At 37.7% G+C, this 24,048-nt stretch overlaps 2 protein-coding genes across 4 annotated transcripts in view; both read left to right on the forward strand.

The window, feature by feature from the left end:
* The first annotated feature begins 4,319 nt into the window (after positions 1 to 4,319).
* On the forward strand, positions 4,320 to 20,458 carry LOC139135099 (G-patch domain and KOW motifs-containing protein-like). Its single transcript, XM_070702332.1, has 10 exons — positions 4,320 to 4,505; positions 5,881 to 6,023; positions 6,441 to 6,580; positions 8,610 to 8,716; positions 14,165 to 14,360; positions 16,778 to 16,910; positions 17,680 to 18,007; positions 18,408 to 18,607; positions 19,039 to 19,124; positions 19,493 to 20,458. Exons 1-10 carry the CDS (start codon positions 4,342 to 4,344, stop codon positions 19,631 to 19,633), a joined length of 1,638 nt encoding a protein of 545 aa, XP_070558433.1. The 5' UTR covers positions 4,320 to 4,341; the 3' UTR covers positions 19,634 to 20,458.
* Positions 20,459 to 21,315: 857 nt separating this feature from the next.
* Positions 21,316 to 24,048, forward strand: part of LOC139135100 (uncharacterized) — a 38,816-nt gene continuing 36,083 nt past the window's right edge. For 2 of the 3 annotated variants that reach the window (XM_070702333.1, XM_070702334.1), the window contains exons 1-2: positions 21,316 to 21,638; positions 23,600 to 23,785. In XM_070702333.1, the coding sequence (XP_070558434.1) occupies positions 21,489 to 21,638; positions 23,600 to 23,785 (336 nt within the window). In that variant the 5' untranslated portion in view covers positions 21,316 to 21,488. The remainder of the gene's footprint in view (positions 21,639 to 23,599; positions 23,786 to 24,048) is intronic. The other variant, XM_070702335.1, reaches the window with a different exon arrangement.

The raw sequence follows: 24,048 nt of genomic DNA on the forward strand, positions 1-24,048 counted from the left end.
TCTGTATCCAGTGGTCTGATGACATGCAGTGTTTTCTGTAGGATTTTTTCACAAGAGGGGGGGGGGGCGAAAATGTGGTGCAAAAGCACCACAAGGGACTGCGCAACGGGGGAAGGTCAGGGGGTGTCCCCCCTCTCCTGCCGTTGGAGCTTTTGAAAAATTGAGATTAAAATGGTGTTATTTGGTGGCACTTTGGGAGTAATTTTTCAGATTTTTTTCTGTATAAAAAACTCAAAGGAACAGAAATCTGAGACAGTATTCCAAAACTTATATTCCAGTTCACTGATTTCAATGAAGATTACATTTTTTGAAAATCAAAAAATAGCAACAGAAATACATTTATTCACATTTATTATTTATTATTATTTTCCTGCAATAAAAGATGGGTTTGTTATCAAGGCATTCCACTGGTTTTAATCTTTATAGAATCAGAATTACATGTAGCTTTCTTTACACATTTTCCCCTATCGGTAACCTATAAGCTTACAGTGTAGAATATAGAAAGCAGACGTTTCTCATGAATGATCATGCAAGTATATCAATAATCAGGAAATAGTGAAAAATGTACTCAGTACTAGCCTCTAACATAAGGCTTGCCACGTCGAATAGCTGATCATTCTCGTCTGAAGATCACAATAACGTGAAACACATAGTGTGATGAGATTTTAGTTTCTACATGAAACCATCTGTATTCTGATATATATATATATATATATATATATATATATATATATATATATATATATATATATATATATATATATATATATATATATATATATATATATATATAGTGTTTGTGTGTGTGTACATATACCGGGTATGAACATACGTATCTCAAGCATATATATTGCTGTTCTTTACTATTGTTGTTATATTAATTCATAACTTCACTAAATGCTTCAGTACATATCAACAAAATTGAGTAGCCCCCTTCTTGTTCTCCACTTTTTGTAGCTTTCAATCTTTTGAGTGACCCCCCCTCGGATTCCTCCGACCCCCAGGCCATAAATAATGACGGCTCCCTTAGATTTTCATTTTGCATTAAAGCATGAGTCAAATAAAAGTTTATTTTTTTAAACGTCTGGACTTAAGCGTTCTGCTCTTCTTGTGCCACGTCATTCCTGTTTGAAATATTCACGCAGAGCTAAGTAAATACAGAGTTTTGAAGATGCGTTTCTCACTTTCCGGAAAATACTTACTTTGTGGTAGGGAGTGATTTGGTTTCCTGGATGTGTGAATATGCATAGACATGACAAGTGAGGCGGCCTCATAATTAAGCATTATTGTATTGTGGCCAGAGTATTCCACTAAGGAGCATGTTCCTGATCAAGCACTTTTATCATAGCTAACTTTGCGTCTCCTTACCCCAGGAGCGGTGGGTACCTAGGCCTGTAAAATTGTATTTTGACCCTTCATGACCTGGCATTTTTGGTGATCTGAGGGAATTCCAAATGCAACATTTTCCTCTGAACAAAGTGCTTCTATGTGAAAATGCACAATTTCCTTTGGAAGTGAAGCCTGATGGAAATGTGGTTGAATGTTACAGTTTTCAATCAACCAGGTAGACGTATTTCAACATGTACATAAATACCAGGATGCGCGGTCCAAGAAGGGGTCACGGAAATGGCAATGTAGGTTTGATTCAATATGTAGGACTAATGCCTGTACACGATATGTCAATTACCAAAGGGAACAAAGGAGATAAAATCAAAGGAGCTATCTGTAATATAGTCAGGAGAGAAAAGGAAAACATGGAAACTCACAGAAAGGTCATAAATTATTCGGAAACTGTTCAAAATACAGATATTGCTAGTGACAGTGACGTACCAGACTCAGAGCTTTTTGCCGATGAAGACTATGATGATGTTGTAATCCATGAAATTGGCAGCAGCACGAGTGATGAAGAGCGTTTTGAACCTTCTGAGACACAGTATACCGTTTATACAAGGGTGGCGCCTATCGACACGATCATCGTGTGAATAGACAAAAAAAAATGCTTACCGACACGATGATCGTGTGAATAAACCAAAAAAAATGCTTACCGACACGATGATCGTGTGGATAACGTGGTTTTTCTTACCTATCCACACGATGGTCGTGTCAATAAGACGCATTTTCCGCTTATTTGCACGATGATCGTGCAAATACACAGTTTTCTTACTTATTTGCACGATGATCGTGTCTATAAGACGCATTTCCCGCTTATTTGCACGATGATCGTGCGAATACACAGTTTTTCTTACTTATTTGCACGATGATCGTGTCTATAAGACGCATTTTACGCTTATTTACACGATCATCGTGCAAATAAGCGGAAAATGCTTCTTAAAGACACAATCATCGTTTTGATAAAGAACAACACATACCGACACGATCATCGTGTAGATAAGAAAAACAAACGGATAATCCACACGATGATCGTGTCTATAAGAAGTATTTTCCGCTTATTTGCACGATGATGGAAAATGCTTCTTATAGACACGATCATCGTGCAAATAAGCGGTTTTCTTACTTATTTGCACGATCATTTTGCTTTTCCTGAAACGTCCTTTTTATAGTTTTTTACATCTCAAGACTTTAATTATCATCTCAATTAGAAAATTTGAATATTGAATATAGAGAAAATATGTTTCTTAAAAAAAATATGGGCGTACTCGGTCTGGTCATGAAGTTAGGAAGGTTTGCATGTTTGGGTGACTATGTCCGCGACTCAATGGCGACTCTATCCTACAGCGTGCAACCCCCTAAATTACATATAAATAAGCTGAATGCAAAAAAAGTACGCGCGACGTTTCAAACTTGACGGCCATCTTTTATCCTGGAAATGTCGCAAACGAGTGATGGTGAGTTCCATACATCGGCTGTGTACGTACTGTGTGTACTAGTATGGCGCTTTGCTTGAGGGGTTTGTCAGTTTGACTCAAAATTACTGGCAGTGGATCGGCGGAGATTGTCAAATGCAATGAATTTAGCGAGAAAATAGCAAAAATAGGAAAGGAGAGTAAAAGAGCGAGAAGGGAAAAATTACAAAGTAACTGACAGAAAATAAAGAGGGGAAAAAAACACGTGGCTCCGTCCGCGAATCGAACGTGCACCTCCTGAGGCTGGCTTCCATCGTTCAAATGTGATCATTCTGCGTTCCCGATGTGCCAACGGGTTATCGATGCAAACGTTGGAGAAAATAAGCAGGATAATTAGAAGAAGTATTGTTGTCTCTTTCAAGCTGCAATTTTGTTTGTTATGCTCTCTAATTCAATTTTTTGGCAGTTTGAGCCTCGGAAACGTGAAATATTGAGATCGCTAACAAGATTTCATTGGTGGTTTATTATAAAACGGCAGTGGATTTTAGCAAGCGATGCCAGCAATTCAATTGTCAACTGAACACGTGGGCCTAAGGCTAAATTATGGAGAACACACTTTTTGTCACACGAGGAAATTTTATTTCAGCTCGAAAGCCGTACATTTGAGACCACTTGATAACGCAAAATGGTGACATAAGTGTACAATTTGCATTTGATCGCAAATTATCATGATCGTGTCGCTAAGTTGCTTTTTATTCCTGCTTACCGACACGATCATCGTGTCGATAGCCACAACGTTATACAAGATCTGAGAGAAGAGCAGGATCCTTGAAAAATTTCTTTTCCACTGATGCTATATTGTATCTCTGTACCGGTAGGCCTAATGGCCAGTGTTATCATTCAAAATTGGATCAATACTCAAGCAAATAAGGTGGGTTCATGAAAATGTTATCGTCTTTAAAGAAGGGTCATCAATTTTTAGGGGCAATAGGAGGAGGTTCTCTTATTTTGACTGATGCACAGGAAGAATTTGCCGGCCCACTCCGGCTGTAATAACTGAACGCTCCCTTACACATACCGGCTTTGTTGAAAACTGAATATTGTGTGTTTTTGTAGGGAGGCAGCAAGAAACTGTTTGTAATAGATTGCATCGACATATTGAAAAAAGTTATCGACAGTTCCAGCTTCGGCCTTGTTACAGGGCCTACTTGTTTTGCTGATGAAAATTCAATGGCATTCATTCGTGTTAGATTTTTTCGTAATAAAAGTTATGAAATGCGGCAAAATGGTTACAGATTACTAACATTAGAACCATAGGATGACGTATAAATTTTATTAATTTTTCATTGAATTACCTACCAAACTATGGAATCTGAACATGTGGAAAATAATAGGGAACCAAAATGTTTCCAGGTCCCCCTCCGCTTACACGCAGAGGACACCGCGCTGGCGACGTGACAAGCGCCTATGACGATGAACATAAGGTGAGGGGTCATAGGTCATTGAAAATACCCATCATACATTATGCGTAGAAAATATGGCCGACGACGCTGAGCTAGAGCAGAAAGGAAAGATCTCATTTGTATTCTCGAAGAAAACAGAGAAAAAGACCCTTGAACAAAGTACTATCGGCGAAGAAAGTGTTAAAAAGAAAGAAGAAACCGATTTTGTCACTGCGTTAGAAGGAAAGGAGGTAAAAAGGTAAATTTCGCCGTACAAATGTATTTCTACGTTATTGCAACGTTACGTCCAGTCCATGCTGACTCTGTGCCAGTGAATCTAAGCGCCCTGGCGTTGCGGCATGTCCGTCACTGCGACGTGAAGCATTGTGAAGCACGTTCTCCAGTTTTAAAGATATGATCAAAATTTTATAAAAGCAAGCAAGTACTTCCCTGCTGCTTCACTGGTCGAATGTAATGTGGGTTGTATGACGGAAAAGCTGATGACCTGGGGCACACAACCAGCATGAAGTTGTCTGAGTCCGTTGTCCACTAAATTATCATAATATCAACTAGATCCCAATTTTATCCCAAGCAAACAGATATTATGAATTTACTCATGAAATGTAAGTAACATTTATATTATAGATTAATGATGTATACAACCACTTTTCCCGGTCAAAATATGGATTACACTAAACAAAACAAAAGTCCATTTTTGCCAGTGACAATTTTAAACATATAAACCATAGAGGTACGGTAGACCTACTACCTCCATAGCATAACCACAGTCACTCCATACACAACACGAGAAACTTTCAGTGGCCGTTAATTCTTAGGCATTGTCACAAGCATAGATATTCTGGAAAGTCCATCCGTGATTGGTGGAAGATTAATACACTAAAATGTATCACTAGGATTAACCTTTTATCCTCCCAACTTCCTATGTCAATATCAAGTGTAGTGGGACTGGAAGGTGAAGGTTTTGGTTCAATAACGCCTTTTTACTAACTGACTCAGCAGATGGGGAAGTGACAGTGTATAAGGATTTATTTGCAAGACCACAGTAAATGTTCAGAGGTATAATTGTGCAGCCATGGAGTTAGAACAAGGAGTCGCAACTGACCAGACATCAGAGGGACAATGATAGTGACTGCAGTTTTCTCGGGATCCCACAGTTTATTTTTTCTTGTAACCAATATGTTATCATTAAGCTCTGTGTCATTATAAATCAAACTGGCATACTAATAAGGTCCTTCTGAATCCCTTTGGACTTTATGGCAGTGCCAAATGAAATTCAGCTTAATCTGAAATCCATCAAGCAGCCAGCAATCATCAGGAATGAACAGGTTTTTTTTGATGAGCAAAAGTAACAAGAAATGTGTGAAAGAAAGCCACAGTTTCTAAATATTTGTCACATTGCACTCCTTTGGCTTTTACCCGGTTGTAAAGCTCTTCACTAGCATTTCATTTTACAAAGGATCATGTTTCAGATTCACACTTAGTCCGGAGAATCTTTCACATCTGTTCAGTGTAAGAACGAAACTAAAATGAGTATTCAGAGCATATCAATATTCCCATCAGCTTTTCTCACTTCCAGGAGGATAGGAATACAGCCTTTGTGTTTCTTCTTCCAGCACAAAACCTCAGGAGAAGCCAAAAGATCTGGTGATACCACTGATTACGAAGAATCGCTGGAATACAAAAGAGGAAGCACCAGATGGAGAGGGTGGAAAAGCTGATTCCTTGGATAACGAAGCTGTTAAAGAACTCATTGAAGGTTGTCATTTATCATTGTCCAGCTTATATAACATGATAGGTTCAAGGGTGGTCACATGAAGTGTTCAAATAGAATGACTTTGATGACGGTTTTGAAAATAATTGTGTACCTTGTGATGGAGGAGGCAGTCTTTGTACAAAATACTGTGGTAATGATTGACGTGTTGGATATGATTTGAATGCGGGATTCTACCTCATTATTAAACTTCACCCTTATTTTACCTGCAGCCCTGGAATTCATTGTGCATGGATTCATTGAATTATTTATTGTGTAATGTTGTTATTCATATTAAAACTTAATCTACTACTTTGCCTTATGTTTTAGTTTTACTAAGTACCCAGAGTCCATAGAACGGGGTTGGTCAAATGTTGATATCTCACCCAAAACTGACTGGCTAATTTTCCCTCAACTTTGTAGATGCCGCTAAACAACAAGAAAAGTGGAATGAGCGAGGCAGTGGAGATCCTAATCTGGCAATACCATTGTTGATGCGGAATAAAATTCCAGAAGGATATGAAACAGATGACAGGCTAGACACATCTCTCAGACCAAATGAGGTTAGTAGACTTTGCATTGTCATGAAAATTTGAAGAATCAGCATCTGTACAAAACCTCTTGATCGCAAATTATGAACTAATTAAAACATGAGATGCACTGGGAAGATATTCAAAAAGCAGCATATATAGAAATATTTATTTTCGAAAATCTTTGAACAAAGTGGTGGTGCACGTTGTTGATATGATTGAATGACAACAATCAAGTGAAATTGTAGATACCCTCACATGTAGACCTGAGATATGGAACAGTTTTAATTACAGCAATGAACGATATTAAATGTCAATAATTTCAATCAAAGTGGCAGCAGCTTTTCAACTCAAAGAGTAAATAAAACTGAATTTTTAGCTACTATAGACTAGTCTATAGAAGCTATTGGGATGGGTATCCGTCCGGCGTCCGTCGTCAGTCTGTATGTATGTATGTATGTATGTATGTATGTATGTATGTATGTATGTCCGTTTGTGAGGCGTCCGTCCACTCAAATATCTTGAGAACAGCAGTACTTACTGATTTGATATTTGTTGTGTAGATGAAAAATATGATTTTGAGAAACTATTTTTTTTAATTTTTTGATATTGTTGAAAATAGGCAAATTAATGCCCAAAAAGGTGTTTTTGGTAAAAAATCTTCTTCTTCAGAACCGCTGGTCAGACAGCTTTGTTATTTGGTATACAGGTCCCCAGGGATAACCCAACTTAGATTTGTTCAAATTGTGATGAAATATGCAAATGTATATTTTTAAGGAATTTTTTTGTCATTTTTGGTCAAAGTTTGACTTACATTGTATGTAATTCTTGTACTGTATAAACCCTATCAATTCACCCAGAAAAAATAATTAATATGATTTTAAATAATTGAATTAATTAGGAAATCATCAAAGCCAAAATAATTTTAGTGTGGAATTATCAGAAAGTTCAACTTTTTTCGACAGTTCATAGTGAATTGAGGATTAAAACATGTAAAGGCAACTTTCCTGAATCCCAACTTTGATATATTCTGAACCACCATTTATGTTATCTAAAAGAAATTGTTCATAATAGTTTGTCATGATAGGGTGGTCAAATAAATAGAGATAGAGAAAGTTCTAATTTCCATTTATGGTTTACTTGGTAAGGATAAAATAGGATTACTTTTTGAGGAAAAAAATAGAGTGGTCAATTAAAAGAGTGGTCAAAGTGATAGGGTTTTTATGGTAAAGCTGGGCTGTAAGATTCCTCATGTGCTATTTATAGCAATTATGCAATCTGTGTAAACAGTGCAATGAAAGTGTAACATGATTCCTTATAATGCTTTTGATGACCTTGAACTTCTAAGTTTGAAACATTTGTCTCTTCAGTGTGCTTTCTCTGAGTACGTACAGTCTCAACTTATTCAACAGAACTTACTTACAATGTTAATTTGAAAGTTAAAATGTGCTTGGTTAATAGGATGAAAATACTGATATTACCAAAAGATAACCAGCTCAAGATTCTTTATAACCTGACAGATATGCTGTTTTTTTATGACGTAAATCTTGATTTAAGCAAGTCTTGTTTACTTTGATTAGAATGTAATTAACTCTCGTTTATTTGCTATTATACACTAATATAGTCTGATGAAATATGCAAATCTGTATTTTTACAGAATTTTTTTCCATTTTTGGTCAGTCAATCCTGAAATGAGCTATCAAAGATATCCACCTTCTTCATCAATACATTTGTCACAAAAGGTTATTCTCTACACAACACAGCAGAGCTCTGTCAACTGTTGAGTCGCTTGTTTTTTCAAAACCGCTCGTCAGACAGCTTGAATATTTGGTTTAAATGTCCCTAGGATGACCTTAGTGAGATAATTTCATACAGTCAGGAAATACTTAATTTTGTATCCATGTCTATAGTAGCTTCAGGGACTTTGGCCCTATGTTTAGTTATCCTGTTCAAAATTTCTGGATGATACGCATATGTTTCTTCAGTATGTATTTGTATACCGCAATTACATTTTTCTGAGAGGAGGACAAAATTGCAAAGAATATTTTTATCATTCATGCAGGCTTCAGAAGCTGATTATGAGCAGGTACCTATAGAGCAATATGGACTAGCAATGCTTAGAGGCATGGGATGGAAACCTGGTGAAGCAATAGGAGGTAAATTCAAACAGTAAGTAGTTTCAGCTGAGTGGCTAACTGTTCAGTTTGAACAGAAAAAAAAGGGCTTGATGGTCTCCTCCATGAGAAAAGGCTTTGTTTTGACACTCCCTTTAGATATAGTCAATCTCTGTAGTGAAGTGAGCAACAATTTTGTTCCAAATTTTATAAGCTTGGTGGGGAATTCAATAAAAAAGTCATGTAAATGTTACAGCTATTGATGATATTTCAAATCTATTCACTTCCCAGGAGTTTCATCAGGGGATTTTCCCCATTAAAGCCCCAGTATTTGTAACTTCTAACAATTTTTTTCATATTTTTGATTAAAATGACATCCTCAGTATGTGAAAGTAGACCATAATTAATACTGAATCGCATGGTTTGCATGCCCAGCCCGCCTCACGATTAACAGTAAAAGGAGTGAAAAATGACTTCTTGTCCGGACCAGAAGTCAGCTTTGTTGACACACGAAACGAAACGTAATCACACCACCGCTCATGCTCAACCACATCTACGCAAGTTTTACTGTGCTGTGTTCGCGCTGCCCATTCGCCACGTTCGCAAAAGCGAATAGAAATTAGAAGTGGCGAAAAAAAATCGATCCTAATTCGCCACAGTGGCGAAAGTGATTTTTGTTTAAAAAATATGGCAAAATAAGAAAACACATGGGTTTTTTAGTCTTTTGTTGATCTGCACTTCTCTTTCGGCAATTCGCGAAAAAACTATATCTACTTCCGTATTGTTCTCTCCAACGTACGTAATTGCAATCGAGCCAAGTCTCACGAGAGATTTGACGTCAAGTTGTAAAGTGTACAGCATGCATGTAAATGACTATGGCGAGAATTAAAATTTAGACAGAAGCGATCGAGCCCCTAGTCTCGCGATAAATTTGACGTCATTTTGTCTAGTGTTCAGCAAACAAAGCGAACACTTGCGAGAATTGAAACTTTTGCTACAGCAGACATACACGCACCTAATTCACAACGTTCGGTGTTGAAATTTAGTTGCATCGCGGTCTACACGTTCCATGTTGCTCATTTTAATCGCGGTCTTGTTTTAATGATGGTCGATTTGCATCGCGGTCCTCATGGTCCTGTATTGATGTTCATTTAAATCGCCATCCAACGACGCGTCCCCCATGTTGCTGTCAATTTGCATCGCAGTCTTGACGTTCCGTGTTGTTGTTCATTATTAGAGAGGATTAGTTAAACCTCATCCTACGTGTAGTGCACGTCAGAACTTCTCAGACTGAAGGCACACAGTGGCGTACGTATCCGTGCTCAGTTGTAAAGTTTTTGGTTTAGTTGCGCATTCCTGGTCATTTTGCAGCATTGTTTGTTTGTTTTTTTCAGAAACATAAGAAATTCGTCTAAGTTTTAAGAAACAATTTCTCTACGCAAAGCTCATTGTATCCTCGCATTAAATTTACCGATTTTCTGTAATACAGTTATTTATGTGGTTATAGGGAAATCTTTGTGACAGCTTCAGATAAAATGTTGAATTAGACGACAACATTTCATTTATGTCTGGAAATCATAGCACGTATGTCTTGTACTATACCAGTGAACCTTATGGAATTTTCTGATATCAAAGATGTTTGCTAATTTACAATGATACTTAACGAGATTTCCTGTCTAAATTCCCGGAATTCATCAAGAAAATCTAAAAATACTATATGTAATTATGACTACGTGTAGAAGTGTCGTTTGATGACGTTCCGAACGTCTGTACCACCGTTTTGTGAAGGGACCGTCAGGCCACATGTACCAGTATGCGACGTCTTGTTATAACGTGACAAAGACACTACGCGTACTGATGGAACGTTACATGTAAGTGTAACCAAACTTCTAATTTCTAATCTCTAATTTCTAATTCTAATCGCAGTCCGAACGTTCAGTGTTGCTTCCATGCTGTTGATTTACATCGCGGGCCCAACCTTCCATGTTGCAGTTCATTTTAATCGCGGTCTCAACGTTCCATGTTGCTGTCGATTTGCATCGCGGTCCAGAATCATGCAATTTTTGAGTGTTAAAATGAAGACAATTGGATACAAGGTTGATGTGTTGATAGTTTATTCTTGTGCATGCAACCGACACTGGAGATAATAGCATTATAGAAAGCTTTGTTTTCGTAAAAATGTGTGGCTAATAAAATTTGTCTGTGGCTAATAAAAATTTGAAACTATTCGCCACAGTGGCTAACAGCTTTCCAAACCCAGCGCTAACACAGCTGTGGCGTCCGTAGAAACCATACGCTCTTCGAAAAGGTCTGGTCCATCGAAACTGGAGACTCAGTTAAAAACGCGCGAAAGTTGGGTGAAATACCGGAAAGATATAAATATGTAAGTGTTTACAGATTGTTCCGACTATAATGAGCCGTGCAAACAAACGTCTTGAACAGCTAAACTAACGACGGAGGCAGTCGATTGTAAGCTTCATGCAAGGCACTGCACGTTGTGACTGATGGTACGGAGATCAAGTTTGCTGAATGAATTGAGAGAGAAAAATATATATGAATAAAAATTCAACACTTCACCATTGTAATCATTGACCTCGTCGTTTGTTCCATCATGGAGTATAATGAAAATTGCGTTGAAAATAAATGACGGGACTGATTCTGCTCCGTCCACTCAAACGAAGTTTTGTGTTCGACCAGGCTACGCTGCAGGCAACGCAGCCTATCAACTTCGCATATCGTTGCCGTACGGCGTAATTGAAAACGCTCAGAAAGGAAAAATTATATCTTGAATGCAGTACAAAAGTCTTACTTATTAAATTTAAAAGTATTTCAAAATAATATCGAACGTAACGGGTATCTAATCCTCACAAGGACTACAGTAGTACAACAAGTATCGGCTAGCTGCGATGCGATGGAAGTTCGAACACAAGAGAGATCCCGGCCTCACTGCAAAGTCGTCCCCTGCGCACCCGGCCCGACAGAAAACTAACCTCTTGGTTTGATTCTGTTGTTTATATTTTTGTATAAAATTCATGATACATATCTGACTTTCACAACTGTACAATTTGCTCAGGCTGTAGTCTACAGACGAACGGAGGGAGCTAAGGCAGGCCCCAAATTTGCATGGACAATACCCGGGACAATTATAGACGCAGCTCGATGAGAAAGTCATTCACATAAACCTAAATGAAGTGATCAATACAAAACTTTTAAACATCACTGGTTCTGAAAATTTATGATCAACGGTTCTGACCTACGGAATTTACACTGCGACGTTGTTTTTTTTTGTTTGGCCAGCTACTAGCCTGTAAGGCTGTACTACATGGAGGTAGTAGACTGTACAAGTGCAGCGGGGCCGGGCCGAGATTGGTGTGGGGCCTGCAGCAAGGTAAAATTGACAGCGTCCATTGCAGAATGCCCGCGCATTATCCTTTCTCGTTTGGGAGGAAATTTACCGCTGTATTCAGAATGCCTTTTTACCAGTATAAAAGCTCAGTAACTGATGCATCAAGAGCCAAGAGTCTGTAAATTTCTTAGCAGTAGCTCCATTGTTTTTTCTAAATTTTCGCTGAGATACAGCAGTGTGTATACTGGTCCCGATCGTTCCGACTCAGGCGTTCACAGCTGTTTAGGGAGCCGTCATTATTTACGATCTGGGGGTCAGAGGAATTACATTAGAAACTCCGAAATTTTGAGTCGCACCCCAGCCAATCATGATGACTTTGAGTAACCGGACCCCCTCTCTAACAGAAAGTTTGGCTTACCTGAGCCCATGTAATAATATGTAGATATAAAAGCTCACCTAATAAGCAGTCTCCGACCATATAGTATTGTTAAATTTGGATGGGTAGCATGTCATTATGGTATGGTTAAATGTCCAAATGGTTGTTGAACTCAAGTCAAATAAAATACACATTTCTGATAATATAAAGGATGAATTCACAACAGTTCAGTTTTGTCCTAGATCCTGTGCACTTATAGTGATATCTGTCGAGAACATTTCTCCATGACCCAGCCTCTCCTTCCAACCCTGGTAACGACTGCAGAAAGCTACTGCGTGACATCATCATCACCACTGTTGATCCTCATCTTTAATGTCGCTGGTGCCATTGCGTACATGAACAACGATATCATTCTCATCGTCACCATCTTCTCTTTCATAATAAGTATTGCTAGTAGTAGCACCTACTTGTAGTTTTTTGCCTTGCTTCATCTAGTTGATATTTATTTGTACTGTTAGAGTATTTATTTTCTTTTTATTTAATGTGTATCAGAGTAAAATATATATAATCAACTAATCATTGTGTCATTGAGGACAGAGTAAGACAAAGAAAAAACATTTTCAGCACCCCCTTATAACTTTCAATTTTTGAATGACCCCCAGGTCGTAAATACTGACGGTTCCCTTACTTGCTGCCAAAGGCCATCGCGTTCACTGCACTCCACAGCCTACCATACATTGCCAAACTATGTTGCTTCGATTTCGCAATACCTTGCCGCTAAAGCGACAATCAGCTGAAATTTATTACTTCAAGTTACTCAATTTTGATAGCTATTTGCCTACAGAAGTGAGCCAAGTGTATATAGTGTCGTTTTGATTTTACATCGGTACCCGGAGTTCTAAGTGACCAACTGCAGGGTGCGCATCAGTGCACTTCCGACTGCAGTTTGAATAATCCGTATATAACGCACACGGTACCAGAATAGAATGTTAGCCTCCTCTGCCAAAGTTCTGTATCCTCTGAAACACAGTAGCAGTACGTATTTGAACGGAGAAGAACAAAATAAAACCATTCGCAGGTCATTCAGCCGGCGACCATGGGCGATTACCCGGGCAGTGTGGCATGGCATGGCAAGGCCCCAGGAATGTTGCAGGCTCGATGATGTCATCAGTATCGGCGTTCTCGATCACGTGCACAGCCTACAAATTGTCAACAAACCCGCGCGGCAATCCAACTCGATCGGGCAATATTTAGCGTTTGTATGTCACTACAGGAGCACAAATTTGGCTTATTTCTTTACTGAACAACATTTCACGATGGATGTAAGAGAATAATATGTAATTTCGAACATAAAAAAAGGTTAAAAGTTACAAATACTGGGGCTTTAAATATCGTAAGTTACAATGGTGGAGTTGACAAAATGTCCTATGGGAAAGAAATTGTGATATCTGAAATTTCAAAAATTTGGAAGTGAGAGCATAACTACATCAAAAAGTTACCAGTGTTGAATGCGGTCACGTAAGGAAATCGTCTGACCAAGATAGTGGGAATACATGTATAACCAAACTGTTAAGGTCACACATGACTCTGTCTATTGAAAAATTTGATGAAAGGATTTCTTCCCGTTCCTCAATATTTTTCTGCATCCATATGTCCAAGCCCAAGTGGTTAATTATGTTTACTTCTCTTATTGTGCAATTGGAATTTGATATGGACCAGTCGTATTGTATCAGTGAGTGTTTTCAAATTGTGTAAATCATGTTTTATTGTATTTATGAAAGGGTTTCTGCACCAGTGGAAGCTGTATTGCGACCGAAGGGCCTAGGTCTTGGTGCTGACAGGAAACCTGGAGATGAATTGAAAAAGAAGAAACCAATAAAACCAGGTGACAAACGAGAGGAGGAGGTAGCTCAGGGCTTTGCCAAAGGGATCTCTGTCCTTGTTACTAGTGGACCACACAAGAATTTGTATGGAAAAGTAGGTATATCATGAAAACAAATACTGTACCACTTTAATTTGAGCACTTTCACTTTATGCTGAGTTCCATCTTCCAATTGAAGATTTTTAGAATATTACGCACAGTTCTGTAAATCTGATTGGCTGTGAGCTGTTAGTATCATTATTTTCTGAGAATGGTGTTTTTCTACATGTATGGGCCATGCTTGACTTGGGCAACATTCTAAATAAAGGTGGACTTTGGGTGTAACCTTGAATACAGCATTGAATTTGAGTGGTGATATCAGAATAGAGTGGCAAATCGCAAAACTTGGTCTGACCATCACATTTTTAGCTCCCATATAATATGCATATGTATATATGCAAATGGGAGGTATTCGTATAAGGTGGAAAAATGTCGTCTGTATGTATGTATGTATGTATGTATGTATGTATGTATGTCCGTCCACATCAAAAACTCCTAAACCGTAGCACCTACTGTCTTAGTATTTGGTGTACAGGTGCACCTAGGGGTGGAGATGTGAATTTGTTCAAATGAACATGTCAGTGCCAAAAATATGCAAATGAGGGGGAAAAAAGGAAAAATCCTGCAAATGGCTAAAACTCAGTAAGCAGTGGTCAGATTTGGTTGAAACTTGGTATGCAGATTTTTTTAGGTATTCTAAAGTATGTGTGCAAAAATGGGATGAAATTTGCATGTTTGTATTTTTAGGGTATATTTTTTCCGTTTTTAGTCAAAAATCTTGTTCTCTGAAATCGCTAATCTGATTGCTATGAAACTTCATATTCATGTTCCTCAGAATGACCTCAGTCATGCTTGTGCAAATTGTATTGATATTGTCATATTTGTAATTTTGGGGCAATTTTCATAATTTTTGATAAAAAAATTTTTTATCCAAAAACTACTGATTTGATAGCTTTGATATTTGGTATACAGGTATCTAAGATTAATCCCAATATAATGTATTGAAGGTATGTTGAAACTGGCAATTTTTTTTATTTTGGGGCAATTTTTGCCTTTTTTGGTCAAAAAATTTTTCTCCTAAAACTTGTGATCTGGTAGCTTTGATATCTAGTGTACAGGTTCCTAGGGTTTATGTTAATTTGATATATTTAAAATTAGGATGAAATCTGCAATTTTGTATTTTGGGGGGCAATTTTTCTCATTTTTGGTCAAAAAATTTGTTTCTCAAAATTTACCAGTCTGATTGCTTTGATATTTAGTAAACCGGTCCTTAGGGTTTTTGTTAATAAGATATATTGAAATTAAGTTGAAATCCGGAATTTTGAATTTTTGGGGCAACTTTGCAAAACTTTCAGTTTTACTGGGATATCTTTCATTTTGTATTTTTAAGATTTTTTTTGGTAATTTTATACCTACTGGAACTAAGAGTATATAATGTGGTGATTTAGTAAGCATTTGATATGGTAAACTGTATTTGGTGTTGAAATGCAGTAAAAAAATCCTGGCAGATTTTGAAAAAATTCCAAACAAATAAATAAAAAATTCAGCCAGAGAAGGTTTGACAAAACGAAAAGATGGGAGAGTGGGGAAAAAAGAATGTACAATGGATCGGATAAAAAAGATACTGTAATGTACCTCATCGATCTTCCAGACACCGTCCCTTATCAATAGTCCACCCCGATGTATTTTTGTGCGCAATTAACCATGCAGTGTATTTTAGTTTAAGATGTCAAGTTAGGTAAGGATTTGAAAGGGATGGTCAAGTTCACCACAGTTTAATTTTATCTCTTGTTTCATCATCCTTGTGTAATTGGTTAAGTTTGTAAGTTGTTCCAGATGTTGATGCACCAGCTGTTCTGGAAGAAAACAATGTTTACTTTTCCGTGTAGGGTTTCTGAGTTGATGATTGTATGTTGAAATTTCTCCATGTATCTGGTGTATAGGCAAAGTGTAAACATTGGTTGCATGTTATGTATTTCAGTCTTTGTCAAATATTGTAAATGAAAAATCAAGAACAGTTTACTGTGTACTTGTAAAAGATAACATATTTGTCAATACATAAACTGCCTTGCAGATTGATTGTCTTAAAGATTATCACAGAAGTAGAAAAAGGAAAAGAAACTAATCAACTAATCAAATTGCTGTAACATATTCACTCTCAGTGCCTGTATAGGTCTATACTTAACTATTTTATCATAACATTCAGCTGTTCGTTATCTCCATGAGCTAAGGCACACTTGGGGTCAATGTCATGACTCTGATAACTATATGGGAGCAAACAGTGATGTTGTCACTATTTTTAATATCATTCATCTTATGTTCCTTTAGCTTTTAGGCAGTATTACCTGGTACAAACACATTTATATTCATAAAACATCAACCGTTGGGTCCATTTCATGAAATAAGCCTTAGCACTAAGTTGCAACAGTGGACTGTCTCTCTTAAATTACCATTTTGATTTATTACTTTTCAGATTGAAGGTGTTGATGAAGACAATTCAAGAATTCTCATCCGACTAGCCATCAGCAACCAAACTGCAAATGTCAGCCAATATGCTGCCAAGATTGTCAGTCAGAAAGAGTACAAGAAATATTCACTTGACATAAGTAAGTCCCTTTGTTTCAGGTACTCTGCACTGAACCAAACTGTAAAATATGTGTTTTTGTCCTTGGAGTACATCCCCAAGTTGGTATATTCTGATAGATATTTTTGTTGAAAGATGGAAGACTTTTTAGCATCATTTGAGCCTGGCCTCCCACTGTTGTTTTGATGTAAAAAATTGCATAATTGAGCATTTGCTACATTGTATGGATGCTATCATAAAGCTATAGCCTTGTCGTATCTACACAAATGTGCCTGATTTTCAGGGACATCATATAAATAAGTAGACAACATTGGTGGTGTGACTGAGGTACTGACGCCAATGCATATCAACTCCACAACCAACATTGAATAAATTCGGGAAATATGCACCATAAGAAATGTATGAAGGTTAACTGAAGAATTGATTCAGATTGTTCAGACGTCATTGAATGTCATGAATTTTAATAAAAAATAGGATATGTGTCCAATAGACCAGTCTACGGTATTTCGCATACAGCCGGTCACACACGCAGTGACTTGAGCAACTGTAGAACAAGCAAGTATTCAACACCACATTTTTAGCCAGTTGTACATCACCTGTGATGAGGAAAAGGCGAATATGAAACTTATGTCAAAGAGTTCTGATTACTGGCACCTGTCATTTCCTTAACATGTGCATTAGTTTAAGTCTGAGGTGATGTGAACAATCCACAGAGTGAGAGCAATTGTGTAAATTCAGTGGCTGGCAACTGCTTCATGACAAATGTTGATTCCCTGTTTTGTAATTTTCAGGTCGGTTAAGTAAGGCTCACCAGGACAAAGAAGAGAATGGCAGGGAAGAGAGAGATTCCCCAAACAGAGACAGGGGTGAAGACAGACACAGGTACAGAGACAGAGATAAATACGGAGACAGAAGTAGAGACAGGGATAGGGAGAGGCACAGAGATAACGATGAAAGAGATAGGGATAGGCATCGTGACAAGAGGAAAAGGAAGAGTGATTATCCAGAAGGCAAGGATGTGTCTCCCCACATGAAGAGTACAGATAAAGACAGACATAGGGATAGAAGGAAAGAAGAAGAAACAACAGCATATAAAAAGACAAAACACAAAGATGAGAGGTAAGTTATGCACCCTACTGTTGGAAAAGAGTTTATGTTATTGTTGTGATGTAATAATTTGTGTGATAGCAGGGAGTTGTATTACAACCTGTACATGGCCTGACGAAATTTAGGGGAAGCTCTGTCAGAGCCACCCATATACACTGAATTCACAGTCATTGTATGTGTATCAGTGTTTCGTTTTGGAAATCAAATCTTCTGCATGCTTTGAAAGTAGAAATGGCATGGTGTTCTGATCCATTTATCCATTTTCCGCCAACTTTAGCTGAAACTCCGGGTTTATCTCACAATTTCATTTCTTCATACATAATGGAAATTGTAGCTTCCTGCAGGATCAGCATATAGTGTAAATCAAATTCTTTTGTCACTTTCTAATTCTACTTTGTTTCAACATGTACAGATACAGTCCCTCAACAACCAGCAGTCACTCTGCCAGTCATGGAGGTCAAGGGTCATACTGGCTCCGTCCAGAGCTCCGGGTGAGAATAATTGACCAAAAGTACAAGAAAGGCCGGTACTACAACACCAAAGTGGTCATTGTGGATGTTGTCACCAGAGATTCATGCTCCTGTAGAACAGATGATGATAAACTTCTTGAAGGTGTGTAACTTTCTCCATCATATGAAGATTATGGCAAAATAGGCCTGTTACATGAACACATACAAACCTTATATGGCAAATATGAAACATGTTTTAGTACTCCTAATTTCATTTATGGCAGGAGTAGATAACTATTCTTAACAATGTTATTGCGTTGAATTGAAGTCAGAATGAAATGAATATGTGTCCAAATCATCAGTACCTTAGGAAATGCAAGGTGTTTTGATATGTATGCTTGCTTACACATTCCAACCCTCTATTGAAATTACCATGGTAGTTCCTCAATGCATCAGCTGTGTTTTGTATGTTGCTTCGACACATCCTACAGAACCATTGCAACAATTTATGTATTCAATCCTATTACAGCTCTGCATCATTGTTTAGCCACTTCCTTTGGAGTCGACTTACTCTGTGCATTTTTTTTTCTCCAGACCTGAAACAAGAAATGTTAGAAACTCTAATACCCAAGGCAGATCCAGGTCATGTGATGATTGTGACTGGAAAATATAAAGGACAGGTAAGGCAAATTGACATTTCCCGTTCTTTGATTTTCACCATCTGATTTTGAATCATTAAAATGAAAGCTTCGTAATAAGGTAAAACACACTTGGCAGATAAAAACTTTGCTCAAAAAACTATATTAAAATACGTAGTCAAGTGAAAAAAATTGGGTCATTTATCAATCTCTTGGATTAGAATTGCAAACTACCAGATGTTTGCCATGATTTGAAATTCAAAATTACTGCCTTTCTCTATGCCAACTCCAGATGAATTCATGTATTTTCACTTCAAGGAATGTCAAGAATTTGTTCTCCAGATGTTCAGAACAAGTGATGATACTTCCCCTGTACTGACATTTTTCCTTAATACTGCCCTTTATTTCAGGTTGGTACCATTCTTAAAAAGGACAAAGCAAACTGTATAGCACACGTGGAACTACTTAGCGATAGAAGCAAGATTAAGAAATTGGACTATGACAGCATTTGTGAATATGTTGGAAATATACAAGAAGAGCAGGATTATTGAGCAATACTCACAACCACACACACACACACACACACACACACACGCACACACACACACACACGCACAAATGCATTTATTATGCATTATGCAACTATCAAACCAGTCAGAACAAAAACTAACAATTAAAAAACTTGCCTGGAATGCTTGAATGATAACGAAGGAGAGAACCCAGAGATTGTTTCTATGTAAAGCTTTAATGGTGGTGTCTCCTTGATAATACTTGCTCACTCATTAAGGGAGTCTAAGCTGTGTAGCTTTGCTATGAAAACTTACCCCAGTGTGATAATTTATTGGAAAACAAGCACACCAGTGAGGCCAACTTACAAAGGCTACTTTCATTCACTAATTTGATAACACTGACTTGTTAAATCATCTGTTAGGTAATGAAATTTTGTTTTTGCTGTGACAGCAATAGCACTGTCATCTTTCTTACCAATTGCAAGCCCTAACAAGTCTTCCCTTTGAGTTTTTCCAAGTATGCACATTAAATATGACTGTCTTTTAAATATCTAGCCAGCTGCAACATAAATTTCTCTCTCCAGCGATCCGGGACACTTGATGAAAAGTTATGAAAATTTACAAAGAATCATATTCCAGGATGAAGCTAGACCCACCCATCAGGAAGGTCATGTATGTTTCAGTCCTGTCCAGTTTTCCAGTCTTTCAGGGAACACACAACATGTTAACTGACTTGGCACATATTTTTGTAAATGATAATCCTGTGGGCATTTTTAAAGTATTTATACAAAAAAAAAAGATTTTTCATATGTACATACTTGCCTTTAACTAGAATAAAGCTTGTATTTACCTACATGTAAATTATAATAGACCATTGATTGATTTGTAATTCACTTAAAATGGACATATTTGGCTATAGTTGTCTTTGTAACTTTCTCATCATCATAGTTTTAGTCAAACTTTGTCCTGTATCCTCCTCAGCTATGAGCTACTGAAACATACATTGAGTGCCAAGAAAGAGAGAGAGAGTTCACTGAATGATAAGACCTATGGGTTGTTGATCATAAAAGCTGACACACTAGAAATATACTAGTCTTAGTTTGATGTCAATCCTCTCTTCGAAATTCCTATATGTGAAATTGGTTTCAGGAAAACTGTGTTCTTTATTATGTATGGAAATATTGAGGCACTCAAAACGAATTTGGGTCTTACCCCTCCCCCCTAAACTAAGGAATTACATTTCTAGTGCATCAGCTTTTACTATCGACGGCCTCTACATCTTATGTGATCGCCTCCCCTCTTTTGTGGGCATGACAACACACTCTTTCACCACCAAGAATACCATGGAGTGTTGATGTGCAATATTATTTGCTTCAGACTTTCGTAGCATTCACTAAATTTGTTTCAAATTCCACATCGGTGGTACTGAACCCAGTAGGCAAACTCTCAACATCTTTCACCAGAAAAAAATCCCTCATGCCTATCACAATCTTTGATAAAAAGGAAGGTATAATAAGCAGTATCGCCATGAGGGCAGTATTTTAGGCATGGCTAAAAAGTGCGTTTTACACGGGCATTTTTTAAACTCTCCTTGTTTATTAATAAAACGAACAGTATTATCACAGTTATATCAAATAAGATGTTTGGGGAAAACCAAATTTCAATTTCAATTTTCGATGTCCCCTTTATGCACCAAAGGATGCTGGGAATTTGACTCTGTATATATATTCAAAATGGCTGCCTCCATGGGTTAGTTACATCATGACGTACGTCCATGGTTACATCACTCTTGCTCTCTATCATCACGTCGCCTGCATCCATGAGCGCGTGTACTCTATAGAGGGTGTACTCTACAGCAAGTGTTGTCTCACATGACACTCGATACCAGTCGGCTACCATGTCTGCACAAATCATTCGCAGAGTACCGACGTTTGCGGTGCAATCGTCAAATCGTGTCGGTTCAATATACAGCATACAGAAATCGACACCAATCACAGGGTTTGTGGCGAGAAGAAAGAGTTCAGCGTTTCAACAAGAGAGAACTAAGGTATGGAATTTTATCAAGCGTGTTACATGTAAATGTTGATTTTAATTCGCTGTAGAGGTAATTTTATCTACATAGTGTAGTCATCAGTTCAGTTCAGTTCAGAAGGTCCAGCCGTTGTATTTCGGCTAAATAAGTCGTCTTGTAAGTTGTAGTACGAATAAATCTCTGGAAAACACACATGTTGACTTGAATCAGGTATGATTGATTGTTTTCAAATAATTGTTCCTCTGGAGGTGTAGAGTGTGATAATAATGACTGCACAATAGTTCAATGTCAATCAGGATTCTCTTTGATACATTCTTGCTTAGCTGCAAAATTGTAGCTCTACGGTGAGACGGTCGGCGAGTTTTGGTTTTTGCGACCTCGCAAAACCCAAAACTCACCGACCGCCTCACCGTAGAGCTACAATTTCGCAGCTAATTCTTGCTGAGGTCTGGTAGCAGACGGAGTGATAGTTCCACGGTCATTCACATGTAAGCACTGTAGGGACTCTCCTTGAAGCAGTGTAATAATTTTGTTAATAAAGTTCCTTCATGTACTGTTATAAATATAATAGATGCATTCTCCTATAAAATGTTTATACAATGTAAGATCCAAGGTACATGAATATTCCACATTGATTAAGGGTCATTAGCATAGAATTTTAATACCGAAACAATGCTCATTAATGTAATCTGCATATTTGAATATCATAATACCTCGCATCTTGCACTAATAGAAAATGTTCATGAGTTTCAAGTTCTGCCTTGCAGAGCTGGCAAGTTGGGTTTATTGTATACTGGTTAAATTTTGCTTTATTTGCTTGAAAACGGTATGTAACAGTTATCAGTCTGCTTTTAATAATAGAGCATTGAATCTCGGGTGTTGCTGTTCACAGATGACCAAATTAGATGGGGTCCATTGTCGATTCTTTTATCAGTGTTCATGTATTTTAATGTAGATTTCAATTTTGCAGTTTCTTATAGTTGATTCTACCAATAGATATTAACCTTCTTCTTTACAATTCTGTTCGATGTGTGTAATTTTTGGGGATCTTGAAAAAGCTGATAGACATCAGGAAGGCTGTGCTTCCAAAGCACTAATTTAATTTCGATGAACCAGCCGGCACTTTTCAGGTTTTTAACTGCTAATTGTCTAAAACCAATGTTGCACTCGGGAGAGTTCTTGTTCTGGACTATTCTTCCTAGTAATGCAACTTTATGCAGATCGAGTCATATTCAACGCAGATCTCGTCATATTCAACTTCAAGTCCTAGGCTCCATTCTCAATGAGAATGTTCAGATACTCATTCGGGAAAATGTGACAGAGCACCATGTCCATGAAAGTTCTGTTGTCTACAGTCAATATCGTTTGACACTAACGTCCGATTGATTGCTCATTTGATTTTCTGGGCATTTGTCTCATCGCAGTCTCTTGTGGTTCGATGCACAGAGAAGGCTGCTGCAAGCTACATGCATATATATGCCATGGAGACTCTTTCTTCATACCTCCATGGAAATGCATACACTATACAGCAGCCTTCGCCGTGTATCGAACTACAAAATATTACAAGTAGCTGATGGGAATCAGCATGCATACAAGCTTATAGTAGATCCTGGTAGTACATATAAATAATAATACACATATCTGCAATCACAGGCTTTTGACTCAATGCATGCGAACCGCCAGCCATCACTGATTCAATAGAATATGGCTGGCGGTTCATCTTCATTGAGTCAAAAGCCTGTGTCTGCAATGCTCAAAGTGCGGACAAGTTTTGGGCTTTTATACTAGTCTGCTCTGCACTGCTATCCGCCATAGGCAGTACACTTTGCAGCGAAAAAATAAGTCAAGAAACCTGATTGTGTTGCCAATGCATTGTCATCACCCAGAGTTATCAGTGCTGTTGATGCTTTTGTAGTCAATAGAGGGGTCTCCCCTCCAATGTCTATGATGATATGTGTTCTGATTGCACCTGACAGGTTCTCTATGATGGAGACTGCCCTCTATGTCTGAAAGAGATAAACATTCTCCGTTATTTAGACCGAAAGAAGCAGAGGTTGCAATTAATTGACATTACAAAACCCGACTTCAAACCAGAAGAAAATCTCAATATATCCTACGAACAGGCAATGGGCGTTATGCATGTTATCGGACCAGATAAGAAGGTGAGTCTGGAATATACATTTTATTCACATTTTCTGGTAAAACAGAAACTTATGTATTTTAATCAACACAGAGAACTTCAATATTACGGCATTTAGAAGACTGTATGCGTTAAGTGTGTCAGACTATTTCTCAAAGCATCATACCTGTTTGTGTCGAGTTATATATACTCCAAACAATATACAGTGTGTAAAAATCATGTGCATCAAATGTGAGCACAAATACATGACCTGTGAAAAAACTCTGCAGTTGCTTCAAAGTGATT

This window comes from Ptychodera flava, chromosome 6 (genome assembly GCF_041260155.1).
Source record: "Ptychodera flava strain L36383 chromosome 6, AS_Pfla_20210202, whole genome shotgun sequence".
In the NCBI taxonomy this organism is placed as follows: domain Eukaryota; kingdom Metazoa; phylum Hemichordata; class Enteropneusta; family Ptychoderidae; genus Ptychodera; species Ptychodera flava.